The sequence below is a fragment of the Saccoglossus kowalevskii genome, chromosome 8, assembly GCF_978046115.1.
Source record: "Saccoglossus kowalevskii chromosome 8, keSacKowa6.1, whole genome shotgun sequence".
Classification (NCBI taxonomy): domain Eukaryota; kingdom Metazoa; phylum Hemichordata; class Enteropneusta; family Harrimaniidae; genus Saccoglossus; species Saccoglossus kowalevskii.
Window position 1 is genome coordinate 25,119,023 of NC_140648.1, and position 23,421 is coordinate 25,142,443.

General features: G+C 34.8%; 1 protein-coding gene across 1 annotated transcript; it reads right to left on the reverse strand.

Moving 5' to 3' along the window:
• Positions 1-5,821: 5,821 nt before the first annotated feature.
• Positions 5,822-22,893, reverse strand: LOC144351880 (nucleolar protein 11-like). Its single transcript, XM_085502970.1, has 13 exons — positions 22,762-22,893; positions 19,664-19,777; positions 17,447-17,707; positions 17,076-17,244; positions 14,967-15,149; positions 11,454-11,779; positions 10,890-11,077; positions 10,492-10,617; positions 9,772-9,891; positions 8,022-8,100; positions 7,698-7,781; positions 6,226-6,333; positions 5,822-6,084 (listed from the first exon to the last, which is right to left on the reverse strand). The coding sequence occupies exons 1-13, from the start codon at positions 22,891-22,893 to the stop codon at positions 5,944-5,946; spliced, it is 2,031 nt and encodes a 676-aa protein (XP_085359096.1). The 3' UTR covers positions 5,822-5,943.
• Between the last annotated feature and the right edge of the window lie 528 nt (positions 22,894-23,421).

The window sequence follows — 23,421 nt, forward strand, 5'->3', positions numbered from 1 at the left end:
AACCTCGATAGATCTTGATATAAGATACACCGCTGAGAATAAGATCATTATCCATCGTTCATGCTTCGTGAACAGCGAGTTCCCGTTCGATTCAATATACTTGTCCCATTCTACGTCGTAACTAAAACACTCTCCACTCTGTATGACATCAAATCTACGACTACGACAAAACTCTGTTCCGTTGGTATAAAGCTCGCCTATTTTCGATCCTTTCAAAATGGCTTCACCACAGGCAATGTGAATCAGATCGCAGAAATCTTCACATACCGTCAATCTTTCCTTCCTGTAAAAACTATTCTGTCGTGGAGCACACATATAACACATCAAATAATTTATCATGCGAATACAGTCGGGCGTGGCGCCTTGCAGTGGTTTCACACGTCCAAAAGTGGCGGCGATCTCAGCTTGTCGGCAACAACTTCGCTCGCTAAACCACGTACAGTTTTTCAAATCCGGCTGATACGTGGGAGCCCTGTTGTTGAAAAATGTGCAATATTCCAGATTTGTTGTCACCATTACGACAATATCCTTACTGGACTCGTCGCACTCGACGACAGAAATCACAAACGCCACGAAAATTACGGAGAACTTCAAATTTCGCCGCTCACCATATTTCGCCATCTTGCCTCATTAACATATCTAATGTTGCAAGCATCAACGCATGAACGAGTGTGATTATTTCAAATTATTCACTTAAATAAATCTGACAGCTAAGCGCTTAATTTATTAAGCAATCAATATTAAGAATTAACAATTTTGACAAATATATTTCGTCAACAAAAGACAAAATAAATCGGATTTCATTATAATCTATGAAACAGCTTGATTTTAATACGGGATTTTGTTGCAAGCCCGTTTTAAATAACTAGTGGGAACAGTCAATAGAAAAGCATATTAGTCCAAAGAATTTTACCGGATATAACCTATATTTTGCTATGTGGATATTAAAATCGATAGATTATATTACAAGGCCGTGCTGAGCGTTGTTGATAGACGCAAAACAATTTTAATTGTTGTTCTGTGAGCAAACACTTCAGTAAACCAACTACTCGAGTAGTGCAAACGTTGCTGTGTTTACAAAAATGACAAATAAGGGGTTGGCCATTATTAGAAATTCTGGGGGGGGGGGGCTGGTAAAACTATCTTTTCCCTGAACATAGTTATGAGCAAGTGATGTTGCTGTACACACCTTCCTCTATCGATTTTTTTTTTATAAATATTAGCTTTTAAATTGTGTGAAAATTATTTTTTTGCCTCTAAGCTACCACCCACAGAATTTCTAATGGTCAACCCCTAATGAATACAAAATGTCTTACTGAAGTAATCCTGACTAGGATTTGACTATATTAATTAGGCAGGAGTTTGAGAAAGTAATGTCTTTTCAAACTGAATTTAAGGGTTATCCATTAGGAACTCTGGAAGAACAATGTTTCTGTAGAGTTTGTTTGCTTATCCTCTATCTTATTTGCGCGATTTTCCTTTTATACTTGTTTTTCTGTCAATTTCCTCGTAAGATAAGTTTTTCTTGAATTTACTGTGTAGATTTTGAGTTCAAATTTACCATTCCCAAAATATCTATTGGTCAATCCCTTACTGAGAGAATAGTCCATATGCAGTCACAAAATTAAAACCCAGCTAGGACTCGAAGACAATTTCAGTTACCCTTGGGCGACTGAATAACGATGACAACATGTATTTTTTTTGGAGAAAAATCAATTCTTGTACGTTTTGGTGGCTTGGGTTTCACGGTTGTTTTTACATTCAGGTCACCGACTATCAACCTGATGTTTTGTCATTTTGAAGCTACAGTAATTGCAATTTAATAAAGATGTTGCAAATGGTTTGTCAAAGGTCAGATTGTGCTGGGAAGAAACCATTATGTCAGAGGGGTGTAGAAGACCATTTTGAATCCGGAAAATACGAGTGCTCGCACATTACCTGCAAACTTTGTAAGCCAAGGGCAAGAAAAGAAATATTCTTATAGCACTTATGTTAAAACTGTGCAAGCACATTTTTATTTAGGTTTTTCCTTCAAATTTCAGAAAAAATAGAATAAAATTCAAATTTTCATGAAAAATCAAAAAACGCAATTTTACACCAAATTTAGGTAAGTATAAACAGCTTTTATGAAAATTTATAAAATATTGATAAATAACATTCATCCTGGAAGGCATGCATGTTTTATTCAAATTTGTTTATTTGCTATGTATAGAAACCATTTTGTAAAACCCACAACATTGTTTCCTTCAATCATTGGTTAATTTACTGCCGTGCATGCGACAGTTATTCAGTTACTTTCGGGCATAATTTACGAGTATATACAATTATAAATTTTCAATTTTCTTTATTTTGTGTAGTCCAGCATATTTCCCAAGCCAAGTGATTGGCTGTGCAGGCTGCACAATGTGATAGTATGGCTGCCTTTGTTTGACTAAGATGATCTGCCTGTAGTCGCAATTATTTAATGAATAAAATCTTGCCTTTGTACATGCAAAAAAAATGTTTTTACATCATAGCACCAGTAAAATGTCCGTTTCCATGTTTTGTTTGCACAGAAGGGCGTACAGAGATGTTAATTGACAAACAAAAACAGACATGACCAGGCAGATACAAACCTATGTTAAAGTGGGAGAGTCGTCACCTGCGCATGCGTCAGATGGCCATAGCGTGTCATTGTTTACAAACAAGCGTCTACCCATGAGCCTTTGCATTTGTAGCGTGTGTTGTTATCATCGCTTGGGACTCAATTCCCACATGTGCACAGGTGACGACACTCCCGCTTTAAGATTACTTCACCTTTATATTAACATTCAGAGCCACAGTTTAGGCCTTGTGGTTGCATAGTTTTTGATGAAAACGTACGGCTACCGTGTGACATTCCCCTTTGACCTTAAACATAAATCAGGTAACGTTTCCCTTGGAGATGCGTTAATCACATGCACACATCATGTAACTTTGAACTTTAACCTTAAAATGTATACTATGACATTGAGTAAGACAGAAATGTCTTGTGATGCTATTATCGTTTAGATTTGCTTGAACATCTTTCTGTGAAACATTTCCTTGATACAGCGATTCCATACATTAGTACAATACAAGTATGCCGGCCGTGGCGGGTTAAATTTATTTTATACTTCGAACAAGTCATTGTTCAGGATGCTGGCACGTCTAAACACAAAACTTTTTTGTAACCATTTCCAAGCCTTCTGTTGAGTTGATTTCAAAACACGAGTAGCATACCGTAATTGCATTCATTAAGTCGTAATTGAGTAAATAACGGCAATATGAGGTTTACATAAACATAGAGCTCTAGGTGCTCATAATCCTGGGTGAGCTGAATATATTTACAAATGAATTTCTCTTGTTTGGGGGAGTGGTCAATGTTACCGGTATTTGTAATGTATTTGTTTTCTGTGATCAATTAAATTTCATTACCTGATTACGGTAGTTTGTTTTCTCTAGTACCGATATGCTGTGTTGGTATACTGTGGAATACTTTATTTTCGCTGGAATTAATTTTCGCTGAAAAGACTTTTTGGCCGTTTTGTATGGAATTTATTTTCACTGATTTTTGATGAGTTTAATGTGAAATATAGGAAAAAAAGTATATTCACATGATTTTATTTTCACGGAATCATCCCTTCAGCGAAAATTGCGAAAATAAATTCCAAGCGAAAATAAAGTATTCTACAGTATTCGTATTCCCAAACATATTGCTGAACTGGTCACAACCACTCTATCCTCGGGGGCGGAGCTACGTCACGGATGTTCTACGTTGCTAAGACGCGCACCACTGCACCACGTATTTCTATGGGGCTTTGTGCGCGCTGCTGTGGAACGCCGTGGAGCCGGTGAAAACTCGAGAAAACAACACAAACTCAACTTTGAAGTAATCCTGAACAACCAAATTCATAAATGTTACACACGTAGGGCTAATCTTGTTACACTGTTCAGGGGACTCTCAACAAACATCGCAAAGTGCCGTTTTCTGCGAGTTTTTGGTCTTTGTTTTCACCGCGAGGGTTGCCAGGCGGTAGAAAATGCCTGGATGTCCGCCCCCGAGGATACATTTAGTACTATAAACAATTATGTGACCCGAGTAAAAGAATCAACAGGAGTGATATTAGGAACGCAACATTTGGGAATTTGTATAATTTATTCAAATATTTAAATCAACCTTGTGACACTTTGTAACTATAGTGAGATCACGGTGAGATAAAGGATTATCTTTAAAGAAGAAAATGTGGGATCATGTGATTATTAGAATGAGTAACGCCATGGCCTTGTGTGGAAACAGTAAATTTTGTGGGGTCACAGAAACTATACAAAAGCCATTACATCGTTACGAATCAATTAACTGATTACTGAGCGATGCTACTTGTCGCGTGCTGTATCAGGGAGTATGGAAAATTAGAGCTGCTATCATGAGTGCGTCGTTCAACTGTATTTCAACTTAGCACTTGGTGTAGATTACAGCTGCCGTCTGCATGAGGGTATCCAATAACAAATTAAGCGTTGCATATGCAATCACTTATTGCGACTACCGTGCATGGACGTACATTGCGAGAATAACTCAGTGAATTATTTATCAGCACAGTGCAACATTATTTTCATTATTCATTTCTTTTATAATTAAACTATTTTATTGTGTTGAACCATGGAGGTATAAACAGTCTATACCTCCATGGTTGAACTGATTCATTGCATGAAAGCCTTTTTCAACATAACAGTGTTGAATATTGTTACGGGTAGTTTGTGGTCACTTCTTGATTGAGAACGCTAAACTTTGTTGGGTACAATTTGCCATGCTACAATTTGACATTTATACGTTTAAACATTTTCTTATAAGTTAACGATAAAGCTCCATTGCTCAAAACGTCTATTTTGAATACCGATAGTCACTTTGGACAATGATTACCAAAATATTATCTCCTATATGTTATAATTTACATACCTAGCAATTTAGTAATCAGGTCATGTACAAAAGAATCTGAACACACCCAGACATAATTCAGAGGTTTCCGATTAATATCCGTGAAGTCTGTCACAATATATAAATACAACGATATATGCATGCTGCTTCACGCTAGCACAGGTAGATGTGCATTCTTCATGTAGGAGACACCAGTCACTCACAATGAGAATGAACACATGGCAAAATGATGTTCACATGTGCTGTATTTCACTATCATTCCAGTTGAGTTTACACATAAATAACATGAAAATCACCCATAGATTTTTGTTAGTAATTCATCCTAGGGCATCAATTAAAGATACTGGTCGTTGGTAATGGAGACTGTTGCTCAAATACACTACAAAGGTTCATAGTAACTAGCTTATTCAAAGATAAAAGTAATTATTTAGTGTACTTAGTGACTGATCAATTGAGTATTGGGTCATGGCAAAATCAGTTTACACAAATCTTATCAAATCACTTGCAGGATTAGATTAAATAAAAATTTTATGTGATGATCCAGATTGGTGCACACCTATTTACTGTACACGTCTTTGAGGCCCTTAGTAGTTTCTTAATTAATTAGGAAACTCTTTTACACCATCAGCTAGTATTTGCATGAGTGTAAAATAGCTGTGGCTAATGGGAAGAAAATAAGATTGTAAAACAAGATAAATGCAACTGGTAATCGAAATATGGAGAAGGTGAGATCATGACGAATGTAAAAAGATTACTTTTTAGCCATTGGTGGTAAAGTGACATTAATTATTGCAGCTAAGTCTCAAACAAACTCACAATTGGCGACAAGCAAAGAATTAGCAAAAGTAAAGATCTAACATGGACGTGGTCTTGAAATGAATATGAAAATCAAATTAAACATAGAACTTTTATTTGACATTCACAATAGGTTCAATCAATTTCAACCAATACATGGTAATATTATTTTGCATATTATAAAGTAATTATAAATTTGCACAATTTAACTTTCTTTATTGGATTTTCAGTTTTAGAATTTCTATTCTATAAAGTGTTGTGTCATCTTTTTTACGCTGTGTTGATGGCAGCTCAGTTCTCTGCTTCAGTTGATTTAACAATAACTCAACACTGCCCAATTCTTTAAAGAAAACCATCTGAAAGTTTAAAACATGAAATATAAATATAATTGACAGCATGCCCTCTATAGTTCATGCAATTGAATACTTTTGTTTATCAATACCCTGATAGTTTTGATCATTTTAGCGAACAGTAAATGGAGTGATATTTTTTCTCACCTTATCGGCAACTGTTTCATGTAGCTGTAACAGTAAATCTCTGGCATCCGGGAATATTAACAGTTGTGTAAACTGTGCATCCAGTATCATGCATATCCATTCTACAGTCTGAGAGAAGATACATTTACAGTGCAGAAGAAAACTATTGGAAAGTGACAGATAATGGATCAAACCAGATTCAGTTGGATATATACCACCATGAATGTACCTGTAGGCAACTGGTACTGCATCAAACCAGATTGAGCTGGATTACACCCCTGACATAACCCATTGTGAAATGTACTCGTATTTGACAGTTACTGGATTAAACCAGATTTAACTGGATCACACCTGATACATGTATAACCCATCTTGAAACGTACTGGTACGTGAAAGTTACTGCATCAAACCAGATTGAGCTGGATTACACCCCTGACATAACCCATTGTGAAATGTACTCGTATTTGACAGATACTGGATTAAACCAGATTTAACTGGATCACAACTGATACATGTATAACCCATCTTGAAACGTACTGGTACGTGAAAGTTACTGCATCAAACCAGATTGAGCTGGATTACACCTGACACAACCCATTGTGAAATGTAATAGTATGTGACAGTTACTGGATTAAACCAGATTTAACTGGACCACACCTGATATAACCCATCGAGAAAGATACTAGTATGTGACAGTTACTGCATTAAAGCAGATTTAACTGGATTACACTAGATATAAGCCATCATGAAATGAACTGGTATGCGACATTTACTGGATCAAGCCAGATTTAGCTGGATTATACCTGATATAACCCACCACATATAGATAATAGATATAATAATTTTCACTAGTTTTTAATTTTTTTAGCATACCACTAGTACTGTAGAATACTTTATTTTTCGCTTGTAATTTATTTTTGCTTTTTCCGCTGGAGGGATGATTCCGTGAAAATAAAATCCAGCAAATATACTTTTTTTCCCATATTTCACATTAAACTCATCAAAAATCAGTGAAAATAAATTCCATACAAAACGCCCAAAAAGCCTTTTCAGCGAAAATTAATTCTAGCGAAAATAAAGTATTCCACAGTATTCTAATTTAAAAATCATTTTTTGAACAATTAATCTTTCATGTCCTTATTAATTAGGTTTTCTTCTTGTGTTTGTTATTTTATGTGCATTCAATAACAAACCAAAGAATTGATTTTTTTGCATGTTATAATCAACGTCATATAACAGCATACTTTCGATCATTTTTAATTACCCTTGCAAACTGAATTGAAATCCTTGAGTGTTTTTTTTTATCACATAGAAATATTGTTTTTTTTTACTGTAAATTGTCAATTGTTTAAGACACCCATTTTAGAACCAAATGAAGGATTTTCACTCTCGATTGACTCCTTAATACATTCAGTTCAATGGACAATAAAATCATCTGTTGTAAGATTAGTTTATCTCACCAAGTGTTCCATTCCAAATCTAGCAACACTTACCCGTTCAAAAGCTGGAAATTTAGTTGGTTTCTTTCTGCAGACAGGTGTCTTTATTAGTAGAAAGTGAAGATATTCTAGAAAAATCTGCAAAATGTTGGCAAAATCAAAATTTTTTAATATCAGAAAAACATTATTTTTTCATTTATAAATATGACCGTGTTCAAAAAATGTAATAATTTGTAGTTTTCTATTTTTTGCTGATGAAGTCCAATGTGTTGGTTGTGTCACAAAGTAGGTAGGTTGGTGACATGGCTACCTTTTTTGATTCAGCCATAAAAGAAAATTCTCAATGTATTTCAAACCACACAAAAATTGCTGACTCACCATCGACTGTTCCACTGTCAATTTCCTGAGATAATCTACTATAAACACATCATTACAAGGGCAGAGTAGAATTTGATTACTACATCAAATTGTTAAAGAATTTACTGAATCCATGAAACGGTGGAAAATAAGTCCCAGATAATAATAATTTTTAAGTTTGAAACAAGATTGTTGTGCTGGCATTTCAATGATTAAATCTTCTTCACAATCAAGTGTAAAACTGATTAATATTGACACATCCTGAATTATGAAAATTCAGAACAAAATACCTGATACTGAAGACAATCCCATACCCCAATGGACTAAAATGCACATGTCCCAAGATGTATTTAGTTTTTAGCGGAGTCATCCATGATAAATTATCTCGATTCATCCTCACGTTATATCCAACTACGGATTCTGGTGGTGAAGTGAGCAGCCTATCACAAGTTTTTAACTTTGACCAATCACAGTTCGGCCTCGTTTTGCCGCTTATATTTGAAACTTATAGTTTACGCCTAAATGTGTTTCCTTTCACGTTCGCATAGAGGGTATAAATACCCATGATTTCTGTTATATTTCATGTATTACCAGTTGGCTCAGGACTCTATGTCAGTTTACTCCGTATTGCAATAAACCAATACTGTGTTTGTGCTAACGTAAAATACGCTCGTGTGTCTCTCTGTCATTTATAATTGCCTTTAGCGTGAGCAGTACATATCCACAAACTACTCTCCCACAGAGTTAATCGGGTCTGGCATGTTGTAGACTTGGCTCTAGAACAGTATATTCTGAAAACAAAATGGCCACCACATTGAACTTGAATCCCATTCACATCAAGGACTTGTGTAGTTCTATCAATGTATCAACAGTTGGGATGAAATTCAGTCATGAACACCAAAGAATTGCTTCCACAATTGCAGAACATTATTTAGAACTAAAATGGTCATCAGTCGGTTATCTTCTGTTGGACATGAACTACATGGTGTGTAACTGTAAACCATCCGTGTTGCACCTTTGTGACAACTTAAAATCAGACCAGGTATGACTGACACTGACCCTAATCCACAAAGTCCTCAGTTTTATCGTCTAAAACAAGAAAAACAAACCAATCACCATGAAAAGGAATGTCTCCACAAAGCCCTAATCAGCGTATCAAGCAGGGACATTTGTTGTAAGCGTTGCTAGGGTTTTCACCACTGTAAGTCAAACTTGTATTCAGCAATTATAGAATATACCGGTAGAAAGTAAATATTTTAAACAGGGTAAGACAATTCCTTAAAGGCCAAATTCACTTGCCCGGGGCAAGTGTGAATTGGAGGTGTGGCTATGCTAATGAGTGTTGCTAATCACTTGAATAGCCTATGATGCATCCTGTTTCAGCGATCACATGACTTTGATTGACAGCAGTTAATTATTCAAGATTAGTAGCACGTCCCTTTCCCCGGTTCGTGTTTTTGACTTTTGATTTTCGACTTTTATTGTTTAGGAGCGTATTTATAGTAAACCTGGGCCTTTAAAGAGATGAAAACAGTTGTGTAACAAATCACACAGAAGTAACTAGATTAAATCTGATGCATGGAGAGGATGTGGTCGTTTTCAATATACGGCCACTGGTGTACACATCTCTATATCTTTACTTAGACAGATAAAGTTCAAAGCAGTTTCTTCTAAAAAAGCACTCACATGTATAATAAAAGTGCATTGGATTGCTGCAGATATATTTTGACCAATCAGAACACAGATCCTAGTCACATGATTAAAAGGATACATATAAAATGCCTTACACGGATGTATTGGACATTCTGATAACAAAACTGGCAACTTTTTTATCATTTCGTTGATTTTAATTTGGTCCATTACTGCATCAAATGGTCCATCTTCTTTGATACTGGAAGAAACAAGTTCATCAAGGAAATTGAGGACACATTTATGAGAACCTTGAACGCTTCAAGTTGAAAAAGAATGTTTTTAAGTTGCATTCCTTTGTTGTATGACCTGCAGAAAAAAAACTCACTGACCCCTGTATTAAACAATTACAAGAACATTGGATATTGAACGGTTCATTAGAAATCTTATCCAATAGAATCTTGAAAACAAATTTTGGAGAATCTGCTAAAGTAAAATGAAGTGACCTTTAGTGATTACAACAATGACAAGTATGTCTGATTTGGTGATTAGGCTAGCTTCAATGTTCTAATATTTCACAACTTGTTGTCAAGGCGACTGATTTCATCATTTTTCATGGTCACCATTAGTGGGAGGTGTTCTGCATATAATACAAAGTGGGAATGCAACTTTATCTGGTCATTAAATGTAAACATACACAGGGCTGGTAGGATAAACGTTAAACCATACTGTTTTATACTGTACCATTCCACAAAAGTACAATATAATATAAGGTGATTCCATCACAAAATGAGGTGTTTTGGCAATATATTGGCAATGAAAGCATGTTAGAATGAAGAACTGAATACCAACTGTGCCATACCTGAGATACAACTGCAGACATTTCACGAGGTACTCTTCTGAAATATCACTGATACGTAGAAAGCAATGATGTAACAGAAACAGGTCTTTCTTGGCAACCAGCAATGTAAACAAATCAGGGCAGGAACTGAAAAAAAAAAAATATGGATTATTCCACACAGATAAATAAATAGATTCATTTCCTAATTATAATTCTATGTAGAAGAAAACATGTCTGCATGAGTTATTCTTCAAAATAATCTGAGTGCATAGTGTAACCAACTTTAATATCACAAGAGAAAACATCCTTTGATTGGATGCCGGGTTCTATTATGGTAGTCAACTGCTCACATACAGAATATCAAATGATGAACAGTAATTCAAAAAAATTTAATATTTTTCTTTGAGATTTTAGCATACCTTGATCCAACTTGACTTCTCGTTATAAGTTGCAATATTTCTTTATCGGGCCAGAAACGCTCATCAGCGAGTGCTCTTGTCGTGATATAGTGTAAAAGTTTTAATACTGTAAATACCACCTTGTTTGGTGGCAATGTTGCATCCATTATTACAGTGAATATCGATTGGAACTCTGCTAACGTTAGTGTCTGCAACAAACATGTACACATTTTAGTGTATTTAAATTCAGCTAAGTAGTCAAAAATCGGATACAAATTTCCTGAATTAGTGAAAACATTGTCCCTAAATTAGCTGGAGCAACCTGTATGCTAAAAAACATTACAGTAAATATTAACAGTGCAGTGTATTAGTCTTTGTTTCGTGTACAAAAGTTTTATCTTCTGAGTTTAAAGTGTCACAGTTGATGTGTCTCCCATGGAACGTATACAACACACAGAATATATTGTTTGTTTGGCGACTACTTTGCTTTAAAACTTGCTTTTAAAACGGATCACTCTGTAGAGAGGACAATATTAGTACTGACAGTCAACAAGAACAATTTACTTGTACGGCTTTAGTACTCACTTTACTTTCGTCTGTCAACTTGGAAAAATACTCATCAAGTTCATTACTTTTGTTTTTTTTACTTTTCTTCGTCGCATCGTCACCCGATTCCCATACTATGGTTGACATCAGCGAGTCATTGCCGGCACATTTACCAATCACACTACCCAGACTTAGAGGCGTACAATTAAAATTGTATACCATTACTGATCGTCCAATTGCAGCAAAGAGGTAGTCTCCACACTTGAACAATTTTCGATTACGGAAAGCTCGGTTTTCAATCTTGTTTTTCACTTCTTGTTTGCCGTGTATTGTTCCAAATTGCAGATCAAACACAGTCAGTGATTCTGAAAATTAGAATGTAAGACCTTGAACATTAAAAGTTCTACTGGTAAATATGATTACATTGCTAGGTAAACACAAATAGGGGCAAACACTTACACTGTATTTGTTTTATTAGAAGCACATCTCTAAGTGCATATAAACCAAATATTGCTTTTTTTTTATAGTGGATCATTAAAATACAACCACAGGACTACCTAAAGCAGAACAATCAGTATTACAGTAATCCGCTACTCATACCTGCAACTCACTACGACAAGCATACTGCGATTTATTTTCATGTACCAAGGAGACAGAAATGTCCCCCATTATCAAAACCTTTCTACGATGGACTCCTCATGAAGTGGTATCAATTATTTTAATTTTCCATATTTAAAATATTCTTTTTACTAACTTCCCTGAAATACGATTCTTCATTTTGTCCCAAAGGTATAGTAATTTGAAAATTTCTGGCTCGCCAACACATGCTCTCCTAGAGACAGTAATGTGAGTGATGAGCAAAGCTAAGCTATTAAACCATCTACAAAATTGTCTAAACTGTGAGTCAAAAGTTCAAGCTTCTCAAAAACCATGAACCAGTTACATAAAAGCTCTGCAAATCTGAGACCAAGCACTACTCTATTTCATCACTTTCATAATGAACATACAAACCCAATACAACAAGTCTTGCTAAACAAGAATAACGCCAAATTCATTTGCAACATTTAATTTTAAAAATTATTTTTTTCAGAGAAGCCATCCATGTAACAAACCACAATTAAGGTAGAGATGCAGTTTATTTGTGAATTTCGATCAAAAATAGTTTTTTTCGTTTTTTATATAGATTTTTATCTAAAGAACATTCTGTGAAAATTTGACCAATGAATTCTTATTGGAAAACCGTTAAAATTGCTGGTTATTTTCTGGTTAAAAATAAAAAAAACACTCACACGTGGCAATGTTTATGTCCAATTGCCTAATTTGCATTAGTAATCAAATAACAGGACTTTTGATTGACAATATGCAAATCAAATCGAGATTGTACGGGTCATAGTTCATTCAATCACGCGCATGTGCAATTATTCTCAAATCAGTTATCGCTCGCTAGCAAACCAAACATTATACATATTTCCTCAGCGTTTTTTCCTAATTTTTATCATTACATTATGCGTGGTGTGAAAAGAAAAAGAGGTAGAAAGAAGATTCAGATGATTTCTATGTCGGAAGAAGCAAAAGCTACACTGAAGGCATCAGCCCGCCGAACAAAAAACAAAATCGATGTGAGCGTCCAAACGTGACTTTCCCTGAAGGTGTGAATCCGAGTTTCTGATTGACTGAGAGATTTTATTTTTAAATAATTGTTCTCAAAAAATAAACTGAGCATGTGAAGAATAATTTAACCTTGTTTACAGTGATAACAGCTCATTGTCGAAACGAAGCTTACCCATTCACGCTAGTCACAATAAACATCATACTCTTGAATAGGCGTCAATGACTACGGTAAAACTTAGACTCTATTTTAGGCATCAGGAATGATTGAAATGTCCGAAAATGACGCCAAAAAACACCTTAAAAGTCCTATTTTATTTTTTTCTAAACCCCATCCCGAATTTACGGCAGAATCTGGTCCCTCAAATAAGGGACACGTGAGCTTTGATTCTAACCGGATATATTGCACTGGGTCGGGGAGATACAAACTTTCGTGTATCTTTTGTCCAATGGGTACCTGTACTTCGATCATTCGCAAACTAACGAACACACTGTTTAGCACTCCTATTTTTTTCATTTGCTGATTTCTATTCAGAAAAATTCGAAAATGTACCTTAATTTTGCACTCTTAAAACATGTCAGATTTCCAACACAAATTATTTAAAACCGGTCGAAATTTTAAAACTTTTACGTTAGGAGCTGGAGCTCTCTTCTTGCAGGCGACCGTCGCCGGTAGTACAACAGCATGTTTTGTACGTACATTCGTGCGCTGATTGTCTGCGACTGTCTTAGAAAATCCCTGAATAAGGCGTTACCAAAATCGGAAAAAATAAAAAATTGCCTCCTTAAAAAACGAACAGAATTCAAATATTTCTTTTAACAAATATGTTGCAGTGGGAAAAATGGGATTGGAAACGCTGAACAAAACTTCTGTGCCTCGCGTTTCGATTCTAGGATTACGCGATTATTCATTATTGTGCGTTCGCTTCCTGGAGTTGGTTCTCAATACTACATAAAAATCATCGAGGATAAATAATTTAATATCCCACTTTGTACTCTTCACGGTAAACCATAGGCTCTGAAATACTCGTAGATTTTTTATTGAAAATACATCAAAGAGAAGCCATGATGTTTTGATCGTGATAAAAGGTCACCTTCCTTGGACCGCCCCCTGTTTAATAATTCATGAGATGACGTCATATTTACTGGGCATTGACACGTGTTTTTACTGACTTCATCAAATAACTGGTATGAATGACGTGTTTCTGATTTATATATTCAAGAGCAGTTGTTCTGGTCCAACGATTTTACATAAAATGTCTATGTCTATACGTTAACTTTCAATTTCAATAGTCTAGAAAGTATGACAAAGTATGACAAAGGAGTAATTCCCGGTTTAACGCGCAAATATGCAAATTAGCCTTTTTCTCGTCTTCTATTTTTGGTGAATTCTTGGGTTTTAAATTAAAATAGCTGATAGACGCTTTGGCCATTTGCCTCGAAATTTTCACACATTATTGACAAGGTGTTCCCCCCCTTCAAAATGCGTCAGGACAGTTTATTACGGCGAGTGGAACAAAAATAACAAGTCCGCAATTAACATGGATATATAAATTATGCAAAAATAGAAAAGAGTGAACTTTGAGATCATGCTGTGCGACTTTGAAAGTCGTTAGAGAGATGAGTGGACGCATTTGAATTAGTAATATACCAAGGTATCCAGTGATGTAATTTTACCCACAAACGGACTTGAAGTTTTTAAGCTAATTTTTTTTAAACCACTTTTGTCCAAAAAAGCATATTTTTGACCCAAAATCAAAAACGCATTCTGGGTATTTAAAATAAAGACAAGTTTTACAAAGTTTGTATAATAAGCTTTCAGAAAATATATAACATGTTGGATATATAATACCATCTTCATTGTCTAATTACTCAATTAAAAAGCAAGCCAAATAAACTGCATCTCTACCTTAATATTACACAAAAAAGTACTTTCAAAATTACCTTTTTCTTGTGTTTTATCCCTACAGCCAATAACAGCAATATATGCATCATCTAACATTACCATGGCAACTGGTGATGATTTGCCAAGATTACCAATTGTAAACAATACATTACTTGGTAGTGACCTTGAGTTTGTGACATCACAGCAGTCTATGTCAGTTGTACTGACTCTTCCATCACTCCCTGGAACAAACAGAAGAAGAAAAACAATTACAGACACGACATTCTCAGTATCTGTGTTACAATTACAAACAAAGCTTATTTATTATAATCACTACGCTGCATCACATCGCAACGAATCGCATCGCATCGCATCACACTGCGCTACGCTACGCTACGCTACACTGCTAATATATTTGGTAAACATGCCAAAAACATGTTGAATGTTGAGAATAACACAAAAAGCGATTTCTGTTATTGTGGTTAATCAAACATCTAAACCACTGTTCACTCTGTGAAGTAACATTTAATACTAAAATTGTACTGTTGATCATTCGTATTAGACAATTCAGGAATATTAAGAAGTTTACTGTAAAAACTTGATTAATTCGCGGTAGTAAAAATAATTATTTTTTCAAGTGCGCGAATTAATAGCGTAAAAACAGAAATTATTGGTTTTTGGTGCGTGAATTAAAAGAGTACTTTTAGATCGATTCAAAAAGGAGCTGTTTTCATAAATTTATTAGTGATTTGTTTTGTTTTCCAATGAACACGATTACAGGACGTTGTTTTAGTGCCTCTGAGACTCATGGCTGGCGACATTCATGGCATATAGTCGGGCGGAGAACACGGACTGCGTCAAGGACCACGCACCATGTTACACTTGAAATGGAACAGTGAAATGGAAAAGGTCACTCTGTACACAAACAAACAATGAACACGTGGCTACAAAGTAGCCGTCTGGCTGCACTGTCTGCCACCATCAGACACAAATTATTAATTGTTCGACAGGTCGTCGGCAGTGAAGCGTTGCATTCGTAATAATTACGCAAACATAAACATACCATATGTCAAATTAAATTTTACTATAATATAATAAACTCTGGGCAGCGCACTTCGATCGCATTATTCATGTACATTTCGACTGAACTCTAATAACCACGTGTTTGAGTTATGTGCGGCATTGGGCAATGACCTCCAGAGTTCATGCACTGATATTTAAATTCGGGCCACCCAGCTTGAAGCAAATCAATAAAGTTACTTGTCATTTATTCAAAAAATCTTTCAACTCTCACAAATACCATGGACGTGAAGAGTTAACTGGGGAATAAATGAAAGGGAACGTCTTTCTTGGACAAAAAACCCGTTAGTACAAGATTATGTGTGCAAGGTTAGATTTATAGAACGTACATGACCACTTAACTCTGTGTTTTTTACCGAATCCGTTATAATGAAAATGTGACACGAGGTCAATCACCCGCCCAATCAAAAACGTCAATTTACGCACCATAGGGCGGTTCACTTAAATGACGTCATAGAATAAAATCTCTTTCCAAAATGGCGGACACATGGTCGATGCAACCCTGTGAACAGCGACGAAAAGCCCTGTACCAACTTTCCATCATGGAAATTAGTAATTGATGTGCTGACCGATGGATATTTATCGACTAAGTAATAATCTTGCCCAACATCGTGTCGTGGGGGAATGATTTTTTTCAGGTCAAATCTTGACCGAACCTAAACTGCTTGCTAACTGAAAGGCTGTGATGACGGAGATCATCTGCGATTGCGGCTTGACCAAGTACTGATAACATAAAAACTCAAACAAAATATACATTTTTAATGTCTTCATGCAATATATTCTGAGTTATCCACTTTAATCTGCCCCGCGAATTAATAGGATACAATTTTTAAACATGTTTTTGAGCGCCGCGAATTAAAAGGATACATTTAAAAATTAGCGTTCGAAAATAAAATGGGTGTGCGAATTAATAGAGACTGCGAATTAATTGAGTTTGTACGGTACTTTAGGTATACTGAATGAGCAAATTACATAAAGGTATCATCAAATATAACAACATTAAATATCCGCTAATCTAAATTAAATTATTTTAAACTCAGTTTTGTCTGGAAAATCATAGCTTTCATAAATATAGCACTGTTACTTACAAAGTACTAGTAGTGATACATAGTCACTCTGTAACTGAAGACAATGACACAGATAATCAGCCTTGCTACATACAGCAGGTTTCTCAACAACAAATTTTGAAATCTGTGATTTGTGTTCGACATCGTCAGTTTCTCCAATCTTGTGAATATTCACCGTAATGGCTTTCGACTGAAGACAAATAAGGATAATAAAATGAGAAGATTACAAACATCACAATAAACCATCTAGAAAGAGCACATTTATCTTTGATGAAACGATTCAAATGATGAAGATCTACCAGTGATTGAAAAGATGAAACCTGTAATCACTGTTGCCATGGTAACCAGTCTCATCCTTTATTATCTATTGTAAGTAATGAAATAAAGCTAACCTTTTGATTCTGTAAAACTAAAACCACAAAATTCTTTTCTGAAAGCTCAGCTGATAAAATAGTGGTATCATCGTCTAGCAGGTTGATAAAATTATCGCTTGGATTTTGCAATATAGATGATATCCTTTCAACGGCGCCATTTTCAAAGACAATGACAGGTTCTTGCGTGGGATTCGAAAGTATTTTGTAGACTGGGTTTGAGAGCTGTGACCTTTTCCATTTATTCACATCTATATCATCACTTTTCCAGATCCTGAGACTCTAAGAAAAGTTGGGATGATAATGAGTTAATATTGAGACAGATTTGAATTTGATAAAAATTAGAGAAACACATACACATGAATGGCAATAGTATGTTGTGAAAATTACAACAAAACAGAACTCCATGAATTTAAATAATATCTTTCCGCATCATCTTGTAATTGAGCATCATCCAATGTGTAAAGCATATAATTAGGATTGGAATTACCCAAAAAATAGTTTTGTGTTTGTCAAATGTTTGGACGCCATTACTATTCTCAATCTGATTAAAATCTGATGTAGTGTACGGGCTTTAATTTTAATATTATTTTTTATTACTTTTGTTATTAATGCCTTTTTATTTTATTATTTTACTTTGATTTTGTGATTTTTTTTTTAATTCCGCCCTACATACAAAAGGCATTAATAACAAAAGTAATAAAAAAATAAAATTAAAATAAGTTTATAGCCAAAATAATTAAAGCCCGTACACTACATCAGATTTTAATCAGATTGTACGATGCTGTGACCTTTGTTTGATGCTTTTTTACAATCAATTAAATGTATAACGCAGGATCTTGCAGTGAACAGATACCATACATGTACCACTATAAAAACATGGCTTGATCAAAATAGTTGAAAAAATATGGAAAAAGTTGTGTTGGTACATTTCTTTGAAGCCTTAGTAGACTTGTGGTAACATTGGGCTGTCCAATATGTTTTACATACTACTGAAAAATCTGTATTAGAAACCACGGCTTCTATTAAGGTAGCGAGACTATTATTTGTGTTGAAAATTACGATTTTCACATTTATTTATTAATTGATGAAATGCACTATAAACTTTCATGTGATAAAGTCAACATAACATAGAATGTCATGTAAGTTGGTTAAAATGTAGATTTTCTGAAGGGAAGCAAGGCAGCCTCAGTAGTGTTTTCCAAAATCAACAACACAGGTTTAATCTGTGTACCTATAAGTTTCAAAGATAAACTCAAGACAAAGCAATGTTAGGATGTGTTATCAGTAGCTATCTGACACACAATGAGTGTTTCCAAACATTTGAGTGGTTTGTCTCTGCCCCTGTTTGTTTCACAGATTAGTAATTTGCATATGAATGTGTCAGACACAAGGTCACACAGCCACTGAAAAAAAATCATTGATTTTGGTGTTTTCATATGCTGAATTTATCCAATTATAGCTATCCCATTCCTTTATTTTTTTGGTTTCCAATAGCCTTACACATTTGGATGTCCCTACACATGTTAAAGCAGACCTTGATAGGAAAACAAATTGATTGTGCCGATAAACAAACTTGAAAATCTTTGCTGTTACTTCATGGACGTTTTCTAGGAGTTTATGTTTTTCAAAATACAAGGTCTTTAACAAAAAATAACGTATACTTATTGTCGTTGGATTAACACCAAATTTTCACAGGTTTAAGGTGACAATGAGAGGAACTTGAATGTGTCCAGACAAACTATTTCATCGATTATTTACCAACGAGTTGTGGTTTGAGTTGGGGGCAATGCGACTAAAACAGTAATTGAAATTCAGCACACTATTTTTTAAATAATAATAGTCTCGCTACCTTAAAATGGTACAATGCAATAGAAGTGATGGGGCTTCTATTAGAGCATCTACACATATGAGAAATGATGAATTTTTGGATCTCAATTTTTCAAAAAGAATGAGTGTTACCCGGTAGTTCTATTAGGGATGCAGCTTCTCATACAGATTTTATGGTACATGCAAGAAAGTGTGAATGAACACAAATAAATGTCACATTGCACCATTTGTGTAGAACACATAGTGAGTACGGTCATGTAAAAACAGTGTCAGTTTCTACTACATTTGAAAAATAGAAGCTCTAAGGACAAGACTTGGTAGTCTGTTAATTTCTAGCCCTGAGCTCCAATTTTGTGAAAGTTTACTTTGAAATTCAAAGAGTTAAACATAATTTAATGATATACATACCTTGTGGTTTTGTACTGCTATATACTCCAGTGTTGTATGATTTAATACAACAGGACAAGTAAACGACAAACTAGCCTTAGTCGACCAACTGTGAAGAGGTTTCTGGTGAGATACCTGAAGTAAAAAAATGGTATGATCAGATTACATAATTATTCATTTTTTTTTTTAATTTCATAATTAATGTCATTATAATCTAGATTTTTCCTTGACTAAATAAAGACCAGCGGATCCAGTTACTAAAAAGTAAAAAAAATTGTGGTTTTTGTTTTCATGCATGAATAATTAAACAACATAAAACACCATACTTTGTTCCAACTTGTGAATAGACAAAATAACAAGCAGCCTGTCACTTGATATAGCTTGGAAATATTGTATTTTACGAAAAATATTCACTTAAATTAGAAAATTTAACTTATCGTCACAAAATGAACAAATCTGACTAAGATCCATCCAAGGTGTCTACATATATAATACCAAAGCAATTAGGATAGCTATTTTTAAAGAAGTCGTTGAAAATAGCTATTTTCACCAAGAACATTCACTCAAATTAGAGAATTGAAGGTATCAACACAAAATGAACATGAAATGAGGTGACTCAACATAAAATATTGAATCAATCAGACTAACCATTTTCAAGAAGAACCCGAAAATAGCACTCTACTAAAAATGAAAATTTATAAAAATTTGAATTTTGAAGATATCACGAAATGAACAAATCTGAGACAGATCTGCCCAAGGTATATATATATAAATATACACCACTGAAGTGCACTTGCTGTTTTAAAGAAGAAGTCGAAATGTTTATATCAACTGACGCCGGAGACAACGGTCAAGAGGTGTGAACAGAATTCTTTTGAGAATGTAAATCACCGACTCTGAGCCAAGCATTAAGTAAAACAATTACTTTGATTTCGGAGATCGCATAATATTTGAATTTCTACGAATTGTAATAATTCAATAGACTGTGCATATAAATAAAAAATAACAGTTTGTGACATTAAATATTAAAATAATGCTGAAAAGGGTATCACATTGAGGGTGTTATTTCGACTTGAACCAAATGGATCCAGTTAAGGTCTTGTCTGACAATAATCTTTTCGCCAACTTTAGGATTACCGGGGGTAATACTTTTTTCAGCAAGTGCATTATTTTTTGGGTATAGTAATTTTTTGTTCTTTGAAAAACAATACTAGCACGCAATTCTGAATACATTATATTTTACAATAAATGATTCAATATTTTGGATGTCGGGGCTTGAGGGTTCTTTACTTTTTCCACTTTCAGAAAATTCAATGTTTGTCAATACATATACAAGCAAAATGACATTTCAACAGTTTATATATTTCAACATCACTACCAAAAGATATACCATATTTTTAAAGCATGCAGATTTTATCCCGCTTGAATTTTAGTAAATTTGTTCAGATTTTCTGTAATTTTCACTGAATTCAATGCTTATTTTGGACTAAACAGACAAAACGTGATAATGCTTCTAGTTTTTGACCCAAAAATGTTCGCAGCATTTCATGCGGGAAAAAGAGCAGACTATAAATGGCACTATTTTGTGGACGGTGTTGAAGTTGACTTTGGCGCTCAAAGGATTGATTCTGCTGACAATAATAACTACCGGGTAAATATTTGTACGCATTGGATGTAGAAATGTCAGTATGATCTGTGAAAACTAACTTGAAGTATATTTGCAGCTTTAATCCATGTTGTTAAGGCCAATGAGCTGCATTGGTAGAGTGGAAACACACAATTCATTGAAGGATATTCACACCAGTTCTATGTGATCTAATGACATTTTAAGTGGTCAAAGGGTGCATAAATAATGTTATTTTTTTTTCAGCACTGAACTAGAATGAGAGATCAGGGAATGAAATAGAATTTTTTTCCCAGCATGCACAGTGTGCATGTTGAATTTGAAATTTACCTGCACTAACTTGTTGTGAAATGCACCACTTTTATTAGTAAAGTTTAAATAAAATTTACGGTATATCGATTGATTTTTTAGTTGTCTTACAATGTTGGTTGAACTTAATTTAGGCTTAGTGAATATAATGAGAAAATGTTGTGTTAATTTCTACATGCACAGCGTGCACATTATATTTTGATTATACTTGCACTACCTAATAATGTTCATAGTGCAGTGTGCACCAGAGTATTTCGACCCCTTGAGATTATTTCAACTTTTAACTGACATACTTCGACGAAAAATAGCAAAGTGTTATCTCCCCTTTTAGAATAGACGACACATTAGATTTGCCCACATGTCTGCTGTAATATTCTTTCTTGTGTTTTCACGAATTAGATTCACATATTGTAGTGAAAATACATAGAACATACAAAGTACATGTATTAGTGAGCATGTATTTGATCTGTGTCGATTGAAGAATGTATCACCAAGTTTCAGTGGTAAGTGTGTTCGCCTTTCACCGGGGAGGTTCTGGGTTCTGAAGGCGACTCTTCACTCAGCAGTTTAAATCTGAGTAGTCTGCCCTGCCTTCCAAACACATATTAAATGGTAATTTTGTGATCTACCTCAACAACATGTACATGTATCACTGGTGAACTGTGTGTTTACTCCCTGTATAGACTTGCATACTCTTTGGTTGTAACATATTGTTGCATCAGAGCTGCTAATACTACAGTGAACTCAATTCATGTTTCTTGTCAGGCAATGGTTTGATTTTGGGAAACACAAGGCAGCTGAATGTAAATGAAGATGGTACATCTTCTATATGCACTATCAGCAAGCACAACCTTTATTCGAAAGATTCCTGAAATAAATAACCAATACTCTGGTACAGTCATAGTTCAGTATACCATACAATCATTATGTACCCCGTGTGTACAGAATTGGAGGTGGGCGTTCTTATTGGGAACTTGTCGGCACCTCACACTCGGGTGTCATCAGGTCCCAAATACTACACCCAAAGCAGCCATGTACACAGGGTTAGTCCAATCATTGCTATTAAAGTCCGTCCACATTTAATAGTACATATAGTATAGTAATGTACCAAACAGAATGGCCGATATACCACGTGGGGGCAATGACACTCACTCTACACGCGGAATACAGCCATCATCTCACTTACCTTGTAAATCGTCACACCTCTGCGATTAGTAACGATAACACGACTATCTTGTTTGTTGTCCTCAGTAATACCTAACAGATCATTTTCATTTGAAAGCGGGCACAACTCGAAACCTTCCATGAGCGTCGCCATTTTTGTTTTATTAGTGCGCCCTCAGGCGTATCATAATGACATCTACTTTTGTTTTCAGTTCAAATTTACTGGATCTAGTGAAACAGCGCCACCATAACTCGTCATTGGGTGAACAAGTTGTATTTACACTCATTAAAACATACGTAACTATTCACAGACGAATATTTTTTACTCTTCTATATATTTAATATTTTATTTTTTGTATTTTTTTCTTCTTACAAATGAATGGAAAAACTAAAGTATGGTTTTATTTGTAAGAGTGTGAGTGCAAATATGTAGAAACTGCAGCCTTTTATATCACAAATATTTTCTTTTTGAATATTTTTTGATCTTATGTATCAAGCAAATTACTAAAGTATGGTCTTTACAGTTTCTACATCACAAACTAGTCAAAGTTGAGATCAAATTTTGGTTTAAATGGTCTCATCATCAAATGGTTTGAGTCGTATTTGAGTAACCGCATTCAAAAAGTGAAAATTGGAAATGTATTTTCTGATACAACGTCTATATTAGAAACCGGTGTTCCAC